The sequence below is a fragment of the Argopecten irradians genome, chromosome 3 (assembly GCF_041381155.1).
Source record: "Argopecten irradians isolate NY chromosome 3, Ai_NY, whole genome shotgun sequence".
Taxonomy (NCBI): Eukaryota; Metazoa; Mollusca; class Bivalvia; order Pectinida; family Pectinidae; genus Argopecten; species Argopecten irradians.
This window is the reverse complement of record NC_091136.1, coordinates 59,229,776-59,252,259: the sequence shown is the minus strand read 5'-3', so window position 1 is coordinate 59,252,259 and position 22,484 is coordinate 59,229,776. Positions and strand designations below refer to the sequence as shown.

Genomic DNA, 22,484 nt, shown 5'->3' with positions numbered 1-22,484 from the left:
ACAATGTATCTATAAATACACTGGTTCTTAACTTGTCTAAAATTGTGAGAATCATGAATATCCCAGTCTGGTGGTATAAACCTAAAACTTACATACAGATAGACAGGACATAAAAATGAAGCAAATATGTTATCAGTTAAACGATCAGACAATAATTGTCCACACAAATGGATGGTGTTTTGGTATCAGACCCTATCTATGTTGATCACACTAACAATGAGGCTATATTTTGACAATAAACTGTACCGAGTGTACTAAAGTAACAATAACTAAGCCTGACAATATATACCTGGGTCAGCAGCTGTTACACAGGGCTCCAGTGTATAATTCCAAATAGGACACAAACCCACACAAACTTCTTACTAAAATATCTTATGAGAGTTCTACTGCTCATGAAAAAGTTCAAACATTATGAGCAGAATAACAGCATAGCTCCCTTAGTAAAAACATCTCAGGTCAGAGATCGTTCAAACAACCACAGAATGCAGTCCTCCAAGATGATTAGCAGGTAAAGGAGCTGTAAGTTGTCTAGTTAGTGAGTACCATCACATAATGTTAGGAGCCTCAATCAATGAATGGAAGTATCCCCACAATAGCTGTGTATAGTCCTCTTCAGTCCTAATCAGAGCATGCAAAGATCAGGCCAAACAAAAAAGGCCACAAGTACTCTCATCGACACGCTAAATAAGTTCCCCAATTTTTTTGTTTTTGTTTTTGGCTCAAAAACTTCAAATAATCAATATCAAGAAAACAGAATTTTTTGTATATATTTTCAATCACTTATTATTTTTTGCATAATGCTGTATGATTGGATCCCAGGACTTCCCGCTAACAAGGCTTCATGACAGATCAACATACCTTTTATCCACTTTGTTTATTGGACAGCATTCATGCAGAGACCAAAGTGAAGATAGCATTATTTGTTGTTAAGACGTGCACCGATATGCCATAGTAAGCACAGTGGTATCACACTGCCTGTAATTGGTACACAGCTATCATTGACTACAGATAGTCCACATTTAGCTCTACTATAGTACAAGTGAGCTGAACCTCAACAGGTCAGAGGTAATACCAATGGTTGTATCAGCTGTTACCTATTATAACAAGATGAAATGACACTAAGAAATAACTCCACCTCAAGTCCACCAAACGTTTAAGCATGTAAAGGACTGTTGGTTCCCCTTTGCATGAGTAGTAATATTTACGGGGTTCAAGCTTTTCACTAACCAAGACAAAAATTGGGAGTATATTTGTTTCGCTTGCATGAAGAAAGAAGCCTAATTTCCCCGTTTTGGCACAGCATCTGAGGATGATGACTGGAATCGTAGTTTTATGCATATTTATCCTGTCTGTACATTAACATTTTGTAAATATAAAGAGTCAAATTGGGCCTGATGTTTGGCTATGTCTGGCAGTTACACCAGAGGATATTAGCAGACTGACTCTTACCTGGCAGGCTTCCATCACAGTACCATCATCTCCATATAGACTATATAGGTCAGCCGTGAAGGCCCCTAGGTCTTTACCAACACATCCTTATACAGTATGAACAAATCCTCAAACAGGAACACACACACTGACCAGCCACTCACTAATTCCTTACACAGTACCAGACCTCAAGTCGATAATCTTTGACTTCAAACTTTCAATACACCTTTTGATAAGCTGTTTAAATAGTGCACTTACATTTACCTTGGCCTTTCCATTGCTAATACAGACTGTACAAATATACAAATCGGTTTTACTCCAGTACATAATGTACCTAGATTGCTGGCCTCACAGGTGATCAGTGTGAATGTGTTTCCTAAGTAATAAATCAAAATGTTATGGTCAAGTCTATCTCAATGGAATTTAACCACATCGATAAGCTTAGGTTAGGTCTATGACAAAGGAATTCTCACATTTGATCATCATTTTGGCAGGTTTTTAGCATACAATATATTATTATATTTATTTCTCAATAAAATTTAGCTACACCACTTGGATTGTTTCCGTAAAACATCCTTTTCAGGTTTCTTTGCAAGAAAATCACATGGATTAGTTGCCTCCCCTTGTGTAGATTGGTTTTATCTGGGCTCTAGCAATGAAAATTGAATGCCTCCTGGTTGTCTCCCTTGATGTAAAAGTGTTTGAAAACACCCCATCAAAATCTAACAAAACCAAATGCTTTCCTCCTTTGATTTAAACTAGTTTGATCAACACATTTGGTTGTCTCCTTTGTATAAACTAATTAGACCAAATCAGTTGGTAGTCTTTCTATACTATAAAATAACTGTCTAACAATGTAATCAAACCCTGAGTCTCTTCAGACAAGTCTGGATTGCATGACAGCACCTGTAATACCTGTCAAATGATATAAATATTAGACTGCATCATACACTGACATTTACCACATCTCATCAGTTTACATGTAAAACAATGTGCCTAGAAAACGACATGCATACCATTAGTGTATAATCTGACCTTTACATAACCAGCCAGCTAGATTTATCATTTGATATTTTAAATTTAGCAAAAACTGACCACCTAAACAAATTGTGTATTGTCCCATCAGACCTGTCCTAATGGTAGGAACGCCTTACCTGTAGGAATATATTGTTGTCCTGAGGGGCTGACATCATATTGTACTGAGCCATGTCTAACATGGATTCTGATTCCTGTCACTGACAGACCTGACCACAGTGTGCTGGAATAACTGAACTCTGCTCACCTTGTAGTGGCCAGCACTAAGTACTATCCTCATGTATACTTTGTAGTTTGTAATGATAACAGCACCCGGACATACGAAGGGAAACAAAGGAAATGTGATGGAGTTTCCATACATAGACCCAAGCTTACATAGATTCTGTGATGTTTATCAGAGAAGTGGACATCCTAGTTGATACAGGTAAACAATTATACAAGTAAGATACTGTACACCTGTCTCCCGTGGGTACAGAATCACACAGCCTCTGGTTCTACATAATAATGTCACCAGTGTCAGAAGTCAGTGTCACTCCTGACTAGAAACACAAACTCCAGACTAGGCTCCACATCCAGTAAGTCTCCTCATACACTTACTAATGTCGACTGAGAGTACTGAATGTCCATCCTGTGGCGGATGATAACATCAGATAACATTCCTGTTGTATCTGTTGTATCTTCCTTGTGTATTTTTATAACAGTTTTGGCCAGATCCTGGAATGGCCCTGGTTTACCTGACAGCTGAGGTGATTGTGTACCTTCACAGTGCAACACTTCCGCTGCAATGTCAAGAACATAGACTGTGAAGACTTCTTACATTGCTGTACACATTTACCTCTACAGGTGTCGAGTCATCCTTCCAAGCGTGACACCATCATCTGACAACATTCATCTGTCAGTCCACGCCTCAATGACTGCCGTGATGTGATATACATAGATGTACCTCTATTTATATCTTTATCTCAATTCACATACAGAAGGACTATACCTATAACCTCAGTCACATCAGTATCTCAATTCACACACAGAAGGACTATACCTATAACCTCAGTCACATCAGTATCTCAATTCACACACAGAAGGTCTATACCTATAACCTCAGTCACATCAGTATCTCAATTCACATACAGAAGGTCTATACCTATAACCTCAGTCACATCAGTATCTCAATTCACATACAGAAGGACTATACCTATAACCTCAGTCACATCAGTATCTCAATTCACATACAGAAGGACTATACCTATAACCTCAGTCACATCAGTATCTCAATTCACATACAGAAGGACTATACCTATAACCTCAGTCACATCAGTATCTCAATTCACACACAGAAGGTCTATACCTATAACCTCAGTCACAGAAGGTCATTTTTAGAAGAGTAACATTGTTTCTGTAACAGTAGGTGTTGTTCTAGTTACAGCAGGTTTTGTCAGAGTTTAAAATACATAATGGATCCAGTTCAAACAGCAAGAATGATTTGTTTCAACAGAAATTAGACCATAGTTACAGCTTGTGCTATGCTGGTTACAGCAGATTTTGTCACAGTTACAGGAAGTTTTGTCCTATTTACATCAGGTTGCTTGTCACAGTTACAATAGGTATTGTCATGGTTACAGCAGGTGTTGTCCTAGTTACAGTAGGTGATATCCTTGTAACCTTGGGTGTTGTCCTATAATTACAGCAGGTGATATCTTGTAACCTTGGGTGTTGTCCTAGTTACAGCAGGTGATATCCTTGTTACTGTGAGTGTTGTCCTAGTTACATCAGGTGATATCCTTGTTATCATTGGTGTTGTCCTTGTTACAGCAGGTGATATCCTTGTTACCGCGGGTGTTGTCCTAGTTATAGTAGCTAGGTGATATCCTTGTTACCGCGGGTGTTGTCCTAGTTACAGCAGGTGATATCCTTGTTACCATTGGTGTTATCCTAGATACAATAGGTGATATCCTTGTTGCAATTGGTGCTGTCCTAGTTACAATAGGTAATATCCTTGTTACCATTGATGTTGTCCTAGTTACAATAGGTGATATCCTTGTTGCCTTTGGTGTTGTCCTAGTAACAGCAGGTGATATCCTTGTTACTAAAAGTGTTGACCTAGTAACAGCAGGTGATATCCTTGTTACTAAAAGTGTTGTCCTAGTAACAGCAGGTGATATCCTTGTTACTAAAAGTGTTGACCTAGTAACAGCAGGTGATATCCTTGTTCCTATTAATGTTGTCCTAGTTACAGCAGGTGATACCCTTGTTGTTGTGGGTGTTGACCTAGTTACAGCAGGTGATATCCTTGTTGTTGTGGGTGTTGTCCTAGTTACAGCAGGTGATATCCTTGTTGTTGTGGGTGTTGTCCTAGTTACAGCAGGTGATATCCTTGTTACCACAGGTGTTGTCCTAGTTACAGCAAGTGATATCCTTACTGATAAAGTGTTGTCCCAGTTAAAGCATGTGTATTATCCTAACTTTCTAGTTACAGTAGGTAGATTTCCTGCAACAGCATGCATGATCTATAGCCTTGCTAATACAGTATTTATATGTCTCCTTATGATTAAGATAGCCCATCAGTATTCTCTCACATCTCCTTTATTAGTGCCCTATTATCACAAACTTTGCAGCTCCACTGTCCATATCTATCTTAACATATTTCCCCTTAGTCACAGCGATGTATATATATTTTGTATATCCGACAGATATACAATGGTTTTGATTTTATAGAAAAAATCTTTTTAAATGCTACCAGGTACTAACAATGTATGACTCATATCCAGAACAGAGTCTATAGTTTCCCTGATTCTCTTTATCGTGACAATGAATGTGATCCAACTTGACCGAAGTATTTCTATATGAATTCCTGAACAATCGGTACAGTCTGACTGTCACCAACAGTAGTGGATAGAGTGTGTGATACACAACCATTCATCAGTGAAATGTCTCCTCTTACAACATGTCATATCCAACAGGTCAGCATGTCATTAGTACAGCAGTACTGTATGGTCTATAGTCTTCACAGATTCACTGTCGGAGAATTAGTAAAATATCCTACACTAAGTCACCATTATCATGTATGTCTTCCATTATACTGATAAATGTCCAAAATAATTCCTGTAGTCTGGTCGACATCAAAATCTATTTAAACAATAACAAGGCAGCTATACCAAACCAATGTCCCTAGTTGTTGCAAAAGCCTTTGAAAAGTCTTGCAACATTTCATCCAATTTTACTAATGTATAGTTCCTGAAGCCTATATCCAATTTTACTAATGTATAGTTCCTGAAGCCTATATCAAAATGAAGGTAATAACAAATGGCCTAATCAATCTATAGTAAAAGAGCTGTTAAGTACTCTTGCATGTGAACAGATCATTACCATCCACAGCTTAATTTCTGATCAATTTTATCTATAAATATACAAAGGTGGGAGTGTCCCTAGACCAGATCAATTATTCCTTACCATGTATGTAGGCATGGAACACCTTCCTCAATGGCTTCTCCACCCTAAATGTTCAGAGATAATTATCTAGGGGTTCTTAAAGTATTTAGGTGTAAAGGTCAATATTTAGGGAGAAAATTAAAACCTATTGTGACTCCATACATAATACTTGACTTATCTTAATGTGTATCAGTGTAATTGTTAGGGGAGAGAAGTGTCCATGTGAGTGTGAACAATATGTCCACAGGTCCAGAAGTTATAAGTGGACAATGGTCAGTATGATAATAGGTGAGATATATAAGCATGACTGACCCTGTACTGCTCATTTTTCAGGTGACTTGCAAGTGTGGACATAAACTTTGTTCTCAAACCGTCCCGAGGGTGACTGTCCATCAACAATTCATACATGACTGACCATTCCGTGATTGAAGTGTACAGATCAGTGGACAACTTGAATGACCACAGGTGATGATCGATTGACCGCTATTACCCAATCCTTAAACTCATTACTTAAGGTCGTAACTTGACCGCTATTTCTGGACGACTACCTGCTGGAGGTTATTTCCCTTGGCTAGTTGTTGATAAAGCAGTGTAATTCACACTGGTAAACAACCATCCAGTTAGGACTTGGTGTGGCATTATTTTGTCTGCACACAATAAGAATGGATAGGATACATGATACACTAGGACTTGTGATTTTAAGATAAACTTTTTTTTTGCTAGAGTTAAACAATGAGTTTATATCATACATCTCCAAAGACTATCCTCAAAGCACTACAGGACTTTAGTTCAAAGCTTCAGAGCTGTGGTTAGTGATCTTGTATTGTGATGTGTTAGTTATGCACTGTCTGATTGCTTTGAAATACAAAATGTACAAGTTGACACCTAATTTTACAATGCACCTAACATTCAAATATGATGAAAAATATGCGTATAAATGGCTCATTTTTGGTGAAAGACCTTGGAATACAAATAACAATAATTATCTTCTTGAATTAGCTGGTAAATAAATACCACTTTGTTGAAAAGAAATATTGCTATGTCACGTGTACACCTGTTTTCATTGGCTCTAAGTGTTTACTAAATCAATAACAGGCTTATATACACAAGACAGGTCGGAGAGTAAATATCTGGCCACAGCTGTATATAGATCTAACCGGTATATTATAATATCCCGGCTTTACAGGAACTATGGAATGTTTTACTCTTTACTTACTGGCTAGTTAAACAAAATACACCTAAAAGGTTCATACCAACGTCTGTTAGACATGTCTTCATTATAAATGACCCCACAAGTTTCTTGAAAATCCTCTAATTCCTCCACACAAATATGTATCCTGTGTGAGGATTTCTAGGAAATCATGAACAATTCCGTAAACTTTGTGTTCTTATAATGAACAGTTATAGTCATCATTTGTCAGTTTGAGGATATAAGGGGACATAGCACCACCTTCCTTAGCTTTAAAGCTGTGGCCTAGCAGACACATGATTTCCTATATAGGACAACAAAATATAGGAGGGTTAAATAATGTGATACAATACATAAAATTAAAGTAAGGCGAGACAATACAGGACTTACATGATCCTCTATGATTTTGAGTTCCTGTAGAGCTGCGCTGCCTCCCTCTCCCTCCAGACTACTGGATACAGACACCTCAGTTTTCTTTCTCTCTAACCTCTCAATCTCCTTCTCCAGGTCAGCCAAAGTTATCTCCCCTTTGGCAAACTTGTCCTCCAGTGGTTCATCAATTCTGAGTTCGTCGAGACGTTTACTGCCCTGATCATCTATGACAAGACTCTTTGACATGACGTCGCTATCATTAGACACGCCAAACACTGCGTCTATACTATGTCGTGCCTGCTGTTCCTCTTCGTCATTATCCTCACATTCTATGGTGTACGTCCCCGCCTCACTGACCGTATCAACGGCCTCGTCCACCTCCTTCACTTCCTCCTCACACTCCTCCTTAGTGGGAGTCGGTAGGTCCAGTGGTGGAAGTGAGGTGTCGATGTTTAGGGTAAATTTGGACTTCCCATTGTCATATTCTTTAGCTTCGCGATACATGGCATGCTCTGTGAATCTGTCTGCCACAGTTTTTGTTTTTGTGCCCTGTTTTGAGGGACTACTTTCAAACATTTTGTCTATGAGGTATGAGGCACTTTCTGTCATTTTGAGCACTGCTGCAGCAGCTATCTGGTCCTCCTCCTTACTCTGGGAGGATTTCACAGATTTCTTCTGATCCGTTGTCACTTTTCTTTTTACATATGTTTTGGTACCTGCAACAAAGAAGTAAATTGACATGAAATTCCACTTAATCATTACATTTTGCTGAATATTCAGTTCTTGGTCATATACATGAAACTATCTATATCTTTACAAAGATCTGTATCTAATAAGATATAAAAGTATGTTTTTTACTGAAAAGTAATTAATTTGTTTCCTACCTCTAGCTGAAACTGCCGTCACTTTCTCTGTATCGTGTGATTTTGTGGGTTTTGTGACCTTGTCCATGTCGACTGACCTTGGTGAGCTGCGTGTTACTGTGTTTATTGACCTTGCTGACCTTGATGTAACTTTGTCAGTTTCCATTGACCTTGTTGACCTTGTGATGACCTTATCTGTAGTTACTGTCCTGGTTGACCTTGAGCCAGCTGTGACCTTATCACTTTCCTGAGATAACCTACTTGACTTTTTAACCTCTGTTGACCTTCGGCCTTTGGTTGATGAAGAGGAGTCAGACTCCCATATTTCATCTATTTTCTTCTGTCTGCGAGGAGTAATCTCTTCAGTTTCTATTTTCTTTCGTCGTCTTGGTGGTGTCATTTCTGCTTCTGCTTTCTTCTGTCTTTTAGGTGCAACTTCCTCAACCTCCATTTTCTGAAAGATAAAATATTATACGATCTGAGAATGATATTTCTAATTAGGGCAATATAGCAATAAAACTGGAAATGTCTATAAGACACAAGTACCCTGTCTTCATTTGAAATATAGACAGAAGGATGCAGGATGGATCAGACATTGCATATCGGTAACCAGGTAGCCCCCATACATGGTAGGGGCATAGAATCACAATGAAGGAAATGGGACTTACAGTCAATTATTAGCTCAATTTTACCTTAGGATTTATTGTACCACCTGTATAAGTGATATTTACCTCTGGAGGGTCCTCTTTCTCTGGCGTCCCTTCCTTAGAGACAGATTTACTTCCCTTGTCAGATTGACTCTCTTTGTTGGCTGACTTTTCAGGGGAGTTAGCATCTTTGGCTTTAGCTAGATTTTCCTTCCTCTCTCTAAAACTTTTTCTCATCTTTGATGGCACAAAATCACTGAGTCTCCCTGAGGAATTCATTTTCCTAATGTCTTCATCAAAGTCAACTGTAAAAGACATACTAGGACCCCCTGAGCTGTCCGACTGTCGTCTGAGTACTGGGTTATCTCCCTTATCGTGACTCTCCTCAGACACCAGACCCCCTCCCCCAGGATCATGAGATTTGGAGGAAGAGACATCCTCAGAGTCCTGCTGACTTGTATCCAGGCTTCCTTTCTCCTGAGCAGGTTCCATTTGGCCTGAGCTATTCAGTGTGTTAGTGACATATTGATGTTTGTGGTCATCATTCCGATTGGAAGGCTTCACTAGAGTTTCCTCAGTGTTTTCATCTGGAAAAGAGAATATCAATACATTACAATCATGTTCATTAGTTATTATTTTAATTTGACAAAAAAGCTTTTATATAGTACATCAGGCATCAATCCTTTCAAAGTACTCTGTCCATATTTATAGCGTCATCTTTAGTACGATATACTTAATTACATTCACTTACGGTACAAAAAATATACATCATATACACCACACAATAACATAGATGTTATTTGTAATTCATTTCTAAATATTTGCCACATCATGAGACTAATAATTTGAATCGAATCACTATTTCAGAGGTCCTTCATTAAATTACTGCTAATATATATATATGTATTCAAAGTAATGACTTTTATGAACAAAATCCAACACATACACACCTACTGCAAAAGTTGAATGTAATTTCTAATTTCCATTTTTAATTTTCGAATATCAAGATTAAATATTAGTTTTAGGTGTATGTGTTAAAAGAGTAAATATTGACTTTAATGATATGTTTCACACAACACATTGGTCTAAGGGACATAACTCATGGTAACTTAAAGCAGAAGATAGTCACTGTTCTGTACATAGCATCACCTCAGTAACTAAATTCTGTTTATATATTCCAGGTAACAGGGACATAGTTCCTTTTAATGGCATACAAGAAGATATTTGAGGCAATTACTGGCAAATAACAGAAAACATATAGCAAAGCCTAGCTGTTTAGAGACAGCAAGCTGAGCTATTTTATACCTAGTTGTTTTCATTCCAGAAAACTTTCAATACAAGACAATCAGAGACATTTGCATTTTATCACATGAATCAACTAGTATGGGAAAAAGTGTACATCCAACTCAAAATGTGGAACTGAAAATATCAAAATTAAGGTTTAAATGTGTAGTATATCATATCTGTCTATTTATATGATCTAAAGAATAGTTCTTATTTATGTCCCGATAGCCTTAACAACCCTCTGACACAAAGTAATCATCCAACCAGGATATGACCATAAACTACTGTCCTAGCCTTCACCTGTCCTGTCCGGTATTCCTGCTGATACACAACTGATACTCTACTGTACTAGGGGTTCACAACATATGGATCAACATGTAAACAAAGGGATCTCCAAAGCTAATGATAAAACACCACCTCATGATATTTACTGTTTAATATTTAGCCTGACTCAAACACTGGACAGGATTGCAGGGAAACAGAAAGTTCACAAGGTCAGGATTGAATGATAAGATCACGGACATATCCTTTTAACAGATTTCATATGGCAGGAACAGTTGATGGTAGATCAGTTGTTTCAGACTTGGGAGGAAGTGAATACAACAGCAGTGTAATGATGAGTGAGCCAGTGGATATAAGTACAGGTCACTCATCAATCTATATTGAGGACTAACCTATCACTGAACTCCATCTTCTTAATTAAAACATTTCCAAAGTCTAGACCTGAAGGCTATACATTGAGTGAAGTATTTCTGCATATGTATGTAGATGATATACTTGTAAACTTTAATGATCATACAGACATATACCAGATGCTCATGACAAAACCAGACCAAGCCTGACTTTTAATCAACATCAAAAGCTTAAAATGATCCTTATTGGGTGTATATTGAACTAAATGAGGTGTAATGATTAAACACACAAGTGTTAATGCCCATTAGCAGCAATTATTCTCCAAGTGCTGCCATAGATTGTGACTATAATTAAGGTAAAGTGTATTGCCTATCATTTTGACCACAGACCATTTCTTAGATCTTTAGAGAAACCATGACAACAAAAACTAAGGATATGATTACAAGGCTAATGATTTCAATTCCTGAACTATGAAGGTATTTAGGTTTCAGATGTTACAGGGTCAAGACTATGACTAACTGAGAAGTATCATTGCTCTTTGGTCTCTGGAGGCTATAGAGTCAAGGTTCTCAGCCATCATGAGCCCCAGGTTTCATGAGGTATAGAATACCAAAGCTCTGAGCCATTGTGAGCCCCAGGTTTCATGAGGTTACAATACCAAAGCTCTGAGCCATTGTGAGCCCCAGGTTTCATGAGGTTACAATACCAAAGCTCTGAGCCATTGTGAGCCCCAGGTTTCATGAGGTTACAATACCAAAGCTCTGAGCCATTGTGAGCCCCAGGTTTCATGAGGTTACAATACCAAAGCTCTGAGCCATTGTGAGCCCCAGGTTTCATGAGGTTACAATACCAAAGCTCTGAGCCATTGTGAGCCCCAGGTTTCATGAGGTTACAATACCAAAGCTCTGAGCCATTGTGAGCCCCAGGTTTCATGAGGTTACAATACCAAAGCTCTGAGCCATTGTGAGCCCCAGGTTTCATGAGGTTACAATACCAAAGCTCTGAGCCATTGTGAGCCCAGTTACCCTAGCGTTATGAGGTTACAATACCAAAGCTCTGAGCCATTGTGAGCCCCAGGTTTCATGAGGTTACAATACCAAAGCTCTGAGCCATTGTGAGCCCCAGGTTTCATGAGGTTACAATACCAAAGCTCTGAGCCATTGTGAGCCCCAGGTTTCATGAGGTTACAATACCAAAGCTCTGAGCCATTGTGAGCCCCAGGTTTCATGAGGTTACAATAACAAAGCTCTGATTACCAAAGCTCTGAGCCATTGTGAGCCCCAAGGTTTCATGAGGTTACAATACCAAAGCTCTGAGCCATTGTGAGCCCCAGGTTTCATGAGGTTACAATACCAAAGCTCTGAGCCATTGTGAGCCCCAGGTTTCATGAGGTTACAATACCAAAGCTCTGAGCCATTGTGAGCCCCAGGTTTCATGAGGTTACATGGTCAAGACTTAACCAATAGAGTCACCATGATCTTAAGGTCTCAGTAGGTTACACAGCAATTTCTCTATCATGGTTCCTAGATTTCAGGGCTTTTTATGTATATATCGGCCATATATATAGGGCCTTTGTTCTGACCAACTATCATGGTCCTAACTCTCACCATGTTATAGGGTCAAGGCTCAGACTAAATACAGGTAACATATGTTTCATTTTGAGTGTAAAACTTACTAGGATCAGCATCCTCACCCCACCAGTCTGGCTGGCCGTATAGTGGCGTAGCTTTCTTAACAGTCTCCAACTCTGAAATATACAAGAATAAAGAAAGTATGTATAACATGGTAATAGCTTCAACATGCTGGAATCTGAATGGAGAAATAATCTGTTCTACTTTTTCAGACATTCTTGGATATGACAGAAGATTCTTTCCTAAATTTCTTCAGGAAGCACAGGACTGTTTTAAACTGAATTTAATTGTTTCATTTTCCATTAATATTCTATGAATCTAAACTTTCAGCTAGATTGTTGTCTATAAATCTTAAATGTTTGAGAGAAATCCAGGAAGCAGTCTTTAATTATAGATTGAGAAAACTTAAGTTATAGGAGGCTGGGATGGCTAACAGCTGCAGCATATATATATGATATAGAAGTAACATTACCAAGGAATGTCAACCACTTGACTTTTTCTTATACTGACTAGGGTCTGTTGCACATCACACCAGTTTCAGTGTGCCTGACTGAGTGTGAAGGAGACATCACACTATAACCCTCAAACCTTGAGTTTTTTTAATGAAAATACTAATACTGGTAAACAAATTCTTCAAATAACTAAAATCAAGACTTATATTGTTTCACAGGCTGATTGTAATGCTGAGAATTGTTTCCATAAAGCTGACACTTCTGTAAATATTCAATATTGATTGAATTTTAGAAAGAAGGATAAGATAATTTTCATCTTTCTGACTTGAGTGGTATTTAGTAGTCTGCACTTTAACTGTTGTGTTTCTGGTTGTTATCCACTACTAGCACTTCAGGCTTCATTAGTTCTTCAGACTGCTAGACCTCAGGTGACCCCAATATTTGTCTCAGGTCAGACCGCTAGACCTCAGGTGACCCCAATATTTGTCTCAGGTCAGACTGCTAGACCTCAGGTGACCCCAATATTTGTCTCATGTCAGACTGCTAGACCTCAGGTGACCCCAATATTTGTCTCAGGTAAGACTTCTAGACCTCAGGTGACCTCAATATTTGTCTCAGGTCAGACTGCTAGACCTCAGACGACCCCAATATTTGTCTCAGGTCAGACTGCTAGATCTCAGGTGACCCCAATATTTGTCTCAGGTCAGACTGCTAGACCTCAGGTGACCGCACTATTTGTCTCGGGTCAGACTGCTAGACCTCAGGTGACCCCAATATTTGTCTCAGGTCAGACTATATGACCTCAGGTGACCTCCTATATTTGTCTCAGGTCAGACTAATGAGACTATATGACTTCATGTGACCCCAATATTTGTCTCAGGTCAAACTATATGACCTCATGTGACTCCAAAATTTGTCTCAGGTCAGACTATATGACCTCATATGACCCCAGTATCTGCCACAGGTCAGATTGTTTGACCTCGGGTGAACCTTTCATCTATCACATGTCATAGGTTATGACCCAATATCAGTAGTCATAGGTCAGACTGTCTAAAATCTTTTGCTGATTATACAATTAGATTTCAGCTGACCTCTGAACCTGAAAAGGTCAGAGTGACCTTGACTTTTATATTTCTGTTGGACTTATAGAAACCCTTCTCATTTAATTAACAACAAACTTTTACACATCATACTTGTGGGTTCCTCCACTATCACACCAGCTGTAATCAGCCATGTTAAACCCAGGTTTTTCTGTAGGCTGTAGACATCAACTGCTAAACTGAGGCTGTAATGACAACTATAGCCATCAACTATAAACAACAATACTCTGAATTCCTAAATAATTAAACATAAGCACAGATAATTTCTGTCTGTAACAGAAATCTACCCCCTAGTGCCCCTTGATGGAGGGATATAAACATAATTGAACAATTACCTTTGAGGCTATGGGAGAGAATCCAACATCTGGTACAAGAGATCCCCACATGTTAACACACACCTAACACATTGGGGCCCCTCATTATCACAAGGCACAGAAATACCACCAGACAGTGCCCCAACAAATCTGGTGAAACAGGGATCGTCATGTAAATACAGGGTTAGATTTCTCTTTACTTAGCATATTGTATGGATGCAAATAAGATGTAAATTAGGTGCTTATGATCCTGTATGGCCTGTGAATGCCGGTCTCATACAGAATAGAGGGACAGTCTGTCATTTACCTGTCACTGTCTACTGGGCCATAAACCTTTATCCAGTCAGGGATCAAACAAACCCTAAGCTGAGCAAATTGTTTTGGTCCATTTTTGTCATATGAACAGCCAGGGTCATTTACTGAGCACAAAAGTGATAGAATACTAGAATACTGTATATTTCCTGACTATATTCATCTCACAATCATCGCTATGGTCAATGTAAAGCTGCACTTAATGCCGTGATAATTGGCCTACTTCTGTAACAGATGCTATGATTACTGGACTTACCTATCTACTAGACTTGATGCTATTTGACCTACTTTCCCATCTACTTTGTATTAGATGTAATACTGTTTGACCTACTTTGTACAAGGCATGCCAGTATTTGACCTACTTTTGTACTGAATATGACAATATTTAACTACTTGCCAGGTAATTATGAAATATGGTCTAATGGTGAAGTTATGGTCTAATGGTGATGTTATGATCTAATGGTGAAGTTATGGTCTAATGGTGAAGTTATGGTCTAATGGTGAAGTATATGTGACCTTATTTGACCTGTGACCTTGTTTGACCTGTTTTATCTACTCTATGCCACCGTCACATCATCATTGTCTACTTACTTGACCTGACCAGTGTGTGTATCCTCATCATTAAGTCTAACTGAGCTGTATAACATTAAGGACCCCTCTATACAGTGACTTAAACATCAAAATTAGGAGTAAAGGCACCCTGACTTTCCAACAGACCGAAGCCTGGGGCGTTTAATTGGTTAATTACAGTACTACAAAGTGAAAGTGTCCCTGTACTGGTAGCTTCCTTATCAGCCATTAAATCTGTACCTACATAATAGTCGCCCCATACAGGACTAATCTACACCCATTAGCACTAACAATAACAATACTGCAGGCTACAGGTACTTCACATTATATATCAGAGGATCCGTTAAAATATTCAATTATAAAACTTATGTAACCTGCTCTAGTTACAAATAATCTGAATTCATCTTCAACTCAAGCTAACTTACAGTATGGACTAACTTTTCCTTGAAAGCTGAAAATAAATCATTTTGAACAGATTTTAGTAAGTAAGTTAAAGGTCGTGTAGTATTATATATGATCAATTGATGGTAGTAGTTTACTGTAAACTTTAATAGATTGTTGGTTTTACTGAATCAGGGGGTGATAAAATATTGGTTCCTATAGAAATCAATAACTACCAGTAGACTGGTGTATAGTTATCAATAGCAGCAGTGATAAGGGGGAGAGAAACCTTCTACATGTTACTGTATTGATTTTGTATATATAAGGGTACACAAGTCATATGTAAAGTATAATGAAGGATGTTTTATACTATGGGCCAGGAACTACCAGATAACAGCTAAACAGGTCCAATAGGGAAGATCTTCTAAATGACAGATTTTATCTATTATTGCCTCATTTTTCTCAGCTTCTGAAAAAAAACCTCAAAGCTGTTTGACAATCTTAAAACTTATTTCCAACATTTTGCAATGATTGAAGGTAAAGCTTTATATGGCAACAATTGTAAATTATAGAATTTAACTGACCACAACAGGAGACAGATCCTTAACAAGCTGTAACAAACATCTTTTATTATTCAGTGCCTGTTATCATTATGTTCCCTCTATGTAATAGAATTGGGCAGGGGCATATGTTATTTATATCCATCTTGTATTAATTGTCGTATCTCATTTTGATTTCATAGCAAAGCCAGGCAGCATTCACATATTTACAGTTCTTGAACATCATGTTTACTCTTACAAATAGTGTCCAAATTAATGGGGTTATTTTTTCATTGTAAGGATGGCGTGCCATATTGTTGAACCAATCTTTTGATACATACAGCATTAAGTACCTATTTGACACATATAAAATGAAGTACAAAGAAAAGAACTCAAAGTCCATGCAAGCAAGAAAATGCTGGTGTACGAGGGAAAAGAACAAAAGTCTTTCTTTATAAAGAAAGTTGTATGACCATCTTCATGTATCTTTTTCTTCTAGTAAATTCAGAAAATATTCCATGAACTCATTCGAAATATGATATTTTCAAAACAAAATTTAGTGGAACTTTTTGAAAGCTTAGCCAAATGCATGAAATTGTTTAGACACCAAGTATTCCAAATATTTTACATGTTATGTAAAGAGAATGTAAACCTAAGCATGACTAGCCAAACTGACTCCCATTACACTTAGTAACAATCCAACAAAGACTAGAGAAGTATAAGATACCATAAGATAGCTATAAACTATAGGTTTGTGCCATAATCATCAGAGATATGTATTCAACCCTGAATGACACGATAATGCACGTCATCCATCAGCTACTTCAGGTATCCTTGCTTACATGTCCCAGTGAAGATAGATGATACACTAGATACTTACACATCATCTTGTTTACTAGATAACATTAGGTACAACACAAAATCATCATAAAATTGAACACAACTTCAGTGAAACCTTTCATATTCTGGATTCAGAGCATTTTAAATAAATTATATTGCTGTCCTGCCCAAGTGCAAATTGGAAAGAATCATTCAATTGTCACCAATCTAGTCTGGTACTAAGAATTGTTTCAATTGGTTCATATTCTATTCAGACAAAACCATAATAATCTACAAAATATTCCAGATGTTGGCTACCAGATTCATATAGATGGCAGTGCATATGCATGCATACCTGACATCATACAAAAGACTCTGAAATCAGTGGAAAAGGAAAAGCCTTGCATCATGAACATGTTGATTTAAAACTGTTTTTCAAACTGTTCTTTTTCCTTATAAAATTATATAAATGAAATTCATGGACTGTAAAAGTTGAATTAATTTACTTATATTCTTATATAACTTCATTGTTTGTACTGATGTATCTTTTATAAGAGGAATCAAAGGCGTATCTTTTATTAGAGGAATTGAAGATTGAATGAAAGAAAGACAAATATTCCAAATGTTCCACATTTACGTCACTTTAAAACTGAGTAAAGTTAGTGACCCTTGGAAAAGCTCCCGAAATGGACAGCTACATTGTTTTTAAAGAAATATTTAGCAAAATTATATGTTCTTCCCCACATACCATCTGGGCAGAATGTAATCTGAAGACAGATCTTAAAAGACCAGATTTGAATGCTATAATGAGCAGGGTATTGTATAAATGGTATCATTATTCTGCTGTAGATAAACACAAACGCCTGAACTCTTGGACACAGAACTGCCGTTGAATACAAGACATGTCTATCCCACAAAAGTATTTGCAGGCAGAATTGGCAATTATATGTAAAAGTGTATGAGACATGCTGTTGAAAAAGGGACATATCGAGACTGCACATGCTGATATTGGCAGGAGAAGTGAAACATATGTAGTCTACTGCAGAAGTACAGCAAACGATGCTTTGTTTCTTCCCAGTTACAAGGGTAATCTAGGCAGTTTTGATGTGTTGATCCTCAAACTTAGGCATAACAACACCAAGATTATAGATATAAGTAATACCCCACCTTCCCCTGGACGCCTGTTTACAACACCACACAAGTACAACATACATAATATTTACCTAGGTTAGATTTACTACCCACATGTCACTGGACATGACTTGTGTAACATTATCTATAAAATTGACTGGACCCAATCACATTAATATAGTGTCTGTAATCTCCTGGCTATGATGTCCTCACATTCTGACAATCATCCACAGAACCAATTACTCTCTCTTATCTGTGTCAACCAGACACATTCCCACCGTGACCCAATCATATGTAATGAACCATGTACACAATATAGGATAATACATTAAGTATTAAACCATGCACACACATTACAGAATTACATCTATACATTTAAGGTACACATAGTCAGTTCAAGTACAGGCAGAATGACCACAGACCACATCAAGTTTGTGGCTGAGACCACTGACTATACCCACACTAAACATTAGGTGACTAACACAACATCATGCTATAATGGCCCAGAGTTTTGGGCCATAGTTTTGGCATCTGAAAGATCAAAGATGACCACCACTAGGTCACATCCATCAGTTTAACAGGCAGAAGATATCTGTAAAAATTATCAGTTTGTCACACATTTAGAGAATCCAGAGTCTATCACATATGACATGTGTGCGTTATTGACCTAATCAAGGACCATAACCCTATCCCCTGGTACAAAATGTATATACTTAGGATTTGTCAGCTCCAACAGCACAGCCTGTATGTGTACCAATAATGTACTAACCAGAGTAATGACATCTACATCTGACTGCATGGTCAGTTGGTCACCCCATTGTACTTACTCTACTACTGTGGTCAGTTGTATCCTCTTCACAGAAATCAAACGTAAAATACCACTGAAGCGTTTGTTCCCTCAATCATCAAACCCTGGAGACTATATTTACTGTTAGATCCCATACACACAAGGCCATAGCTGTCTCTAATGAGCAGAAGAAAACGTCTTTGTGACATGTCTTGATGAACATATTACTGAACATACTAGTCAGATGCTGAACAAGAAACCAGGAAGCCCCAGAGGGGAGATTTCATAGTAAACAGCCACTCTGAATAATCAATAAATGATGTCATGTACTGATCGACAGGAAGTCATCCATCCTAACGCAAATAATGACTGCTCCCTGCATCAATTTCATCCCAATACAACAAAGACAGCTCCCTGGTGCCACAGAACAATTATACTGAATTTGGCAACAAGATCTGTGGGACTTATGTGTAGAAATTATCAAGAAAGTGTGACATTGTGAAAACAGGGCCTAATGGTACCATCACACTGCTTATTGGTACAAATCAATTTCTGGCTAGCTCACATATTTTCTGTTTTATTTCCTTTTTTCCTGTCAATGGAAATTATGGATCTATCTTCTAAATATATCGCAAGAGGAGTATTTCCGATATTGAACAGATAATTCATGGTAATACAATTGAATTGGTATCCTTAGTTTAACTAAGGATTAAATCATTGATTCTGGTATATATATGTGAATAATTGGTAGATTTGACCAAAAAAATACTTGTAATCATAATGCATTAATGATTATATACAATATTTGTGTATAATTCAATGTTGCTTGTTACGAGCATTTCCATTGGCTTAAAAATTTACTTTATCAGCCCATAAAGGAAAAAATGGCGTCGCCGTTTGTAACGTCGCTTCTGATTGGCTGAGATGACGGCGTAATAATTTCATAGACAAAAGAGTCACTTTGATTTTTGTGTTATATCTCCATAACATAAAAAATCTATTCAAGTTAATCCTTAAATAATCAGCAATACTGGTGTTTTAACCAAGGACGTTAAAACACATCAATGACAGTTTTTTTTGTTGGGGGGGGGGGGGGGGGGGGGGGGGGGGGGGGGGGGTTAAAGGTTTTGATCTGTCACTTCACTTCTAATTATCACAGGTTACCACAGACTTATACAGAAATGTGTATTGACACAACAGGTACATTATGTTCCATTATAGATCTGCCTTAATAGCTGTAAAACAAACATTTTACCAATAACCTTCACATAATAATCCTTCCATTCTGACAACCTCCTCTGTGACCTCGGTAAATCCCTAAAGCATGTGTTTGGTTGTTTCAAGTGCCAGTCAATGGACAACATTAATATACACGAGTTCCATAATCCTCCGCCCTGATCTACACACCCTAACCACATAACACCATGCTGTTCTCAATACATAACTGTTACAATTCCAGTATTTCACTACTAAAACATTTTTGCTTTCACTGACTTACTAAGACTAAGTTTTTGCAAATTCACAGATCTAGCTATTCCCTGAAACAATTTAACTCTTTCCTGCTTTATTTAAAATGCAAACAGACAATTCATCAAATGCCAAATGTAATCACTTAATGTGTGCATGTTTAGTCCAAACAAATTCTTGCACTTTTTAATTTGACATTTTCAAACAAGGATGACAGCCTGTAAGAGGAAATCAAAACAAATTATACAAGTCTTTGGAAAGGAATATTCATTGTATACCATAATGTTTTATGTTGATGAAGGTATTGCATATGAAATCATGACAGGTCTATCACAAGTTTGCAGTTAGCTATGTGGGAAAGCAGTTTTATTTTATTCTGATTTTTTAATGCATTAGATAAATCAGAAGATAAGTCTATCCTCAAATCTACCCTATATCTGTGTGAGTAGCATGCAGTATAAAGTGCATTAAGATATGTACGGAGAATGAATTAAAGGAAATAAATCTAACATTATGCGATTACTTTTCAGATGTAAGAGTTTTACATAAATCCCACATTCACCAGCCTTGTAGGAAATCTGAAGTGCCCTGAACCACATATTGTACGACTTCATCAAATTACATAAACGCTTCTACAATTACTAGGACAAGTACGATATACAATACACACATTCTTTTATGTGTATGTCAAATGCACAGCAATAAATTGTTTTTCGACCAGGATATGTCTTAGTCTCTTGATCTTACCTTGTAAAATTACAAAAACATCCTGAACTGTTCAGTATCCACGACACAAGGTCCCATGCCTACACGACCCTTAGATACACTGGGTATATATGTAATGGTTATATCGAGTCTGAGCCAGCCTTCATTTACAGTTTCCTGACAATGTTATCACACACTTTTGTATTATTCACAGAGGTAAATCCCAATTTGTATTTGTAGAACTAGATAAAGTTATTGGCACTAGTAAATAGTGACTTGTCCAGCACAATGATTGTCAACTGAGTGAGTATCAGAGTTCCTAGTGTAAGGGTACCCCATCTGGAGCAGTATGGCCGCCTGCCAGATCACACTTGTGTCACTATTAGCACACTACTAGACAATCGGGAGGTTCCACTCAGCAGCAGACACATATCAAGTTAGTCCTGACAACACTAATTATACACAATACACGGTCCTCACACACACAGTTCATAGGCCAATAAACCATGAAAAAATATATATACCAACAAATGTATACTATAGCCAATTACATCACTTCTTTGTTAACTACAGTATTTCATCTCAACTTATCCTTATACAAGGAATGAATTTCCCCAATAACTTAAGTGTAATTCAAGACTTACAGGCCATGGTCTGATTTTGGGCTGTTTTATTCTTGGAATTCATTATGTTTTCTTCACGCGTAACATATTACACAACACTTTTTCTACCAAACCTTTCAATCAAGGAGTGTAATCTCCAACCCCATCTCAGACAAATTAGTGCTGACCAACCCAATCCATCTCAGACCAATTGGTGTTGACTAAGTAAAAATGGCAGTGTATTGCACCATTAAAGGGAGTCACTACAGTTTGCTACAGTTTGCTAGAAACCCCAAGAGGAAGCTGTATGTATGTGAAAGCTATGGCAGACTTGGAAACCTTCCCATTTATACATCTGACTCTTCAACGTTCTCAATCAGAAAGTGAAACAATGACAACATGCCACATCTCCTAACCTAACTGATTTTATTTAACCTTGTAGCCTAGCTATATAAACCTCAAATTAAATGATGCTTAATCATTTGGTAAGAATTACTCGAGGAATTTGATTTCAGAAGCCAGGACAAGGGAAAGGAAAACATATGTTGCATAACTCTGGCCACTAGCCAGGGAATAAGGTGTTACACATGTTGGCATGCTAACCAGATTCTGCCTGGCTGAGAGGACGTCTAGTCTATTATTGGGTGTTGTTCTGTAACAGTTTATTAGATTCATTAGCAGTAACACAATAGTAGGGTACACAACATGGCTCCTCTTTGTTCAGGTGCACAAGTGGTTTGTGTAGTTCTTATTACACAGGACACAAAATGTCAAAAGTATGATATAATCTGTAGCTA

General features: G+C 37.6%; 1 protein-coding gene across 8 annotated transcripts in view; it reads right to left on the bottom strand.

The window, feature by feature from the left end:
• The window catches only part of LOC138319236 (centrosomal protein of 170 kDa-like), a 102,528-nt gene that overhangs the window by 17,445 nt on the left and 62,599 nt on the right, over nt 1-22,484 (bottom strand). For all 8 annotated transcript variants that reach the window (XM_069262237.1, XM_069262233.1, XM_069262238.1 and 5 more), the window contains 4 exons: nt 12,553-12,624; nt 9,045-9,547; nt 8,335-8,767; nt 7,469-8,166 (listed from right to left, as the gene is read on the bottom strand). In XM_069262237.1, coding sequence (XP_069118338.1) covers nt 7,469-8,166; nt 8,335-8,767; nt 9,045-9,547; nt 12,553-12,624 — 1,706 coding nt within the window. The remainder of the gene's footprint in view (nt 1-7,468; nt 8,167-8,334; nt 8,768-9,044; nt 9,548-12,552; nt 12,625-22,484) is intronic.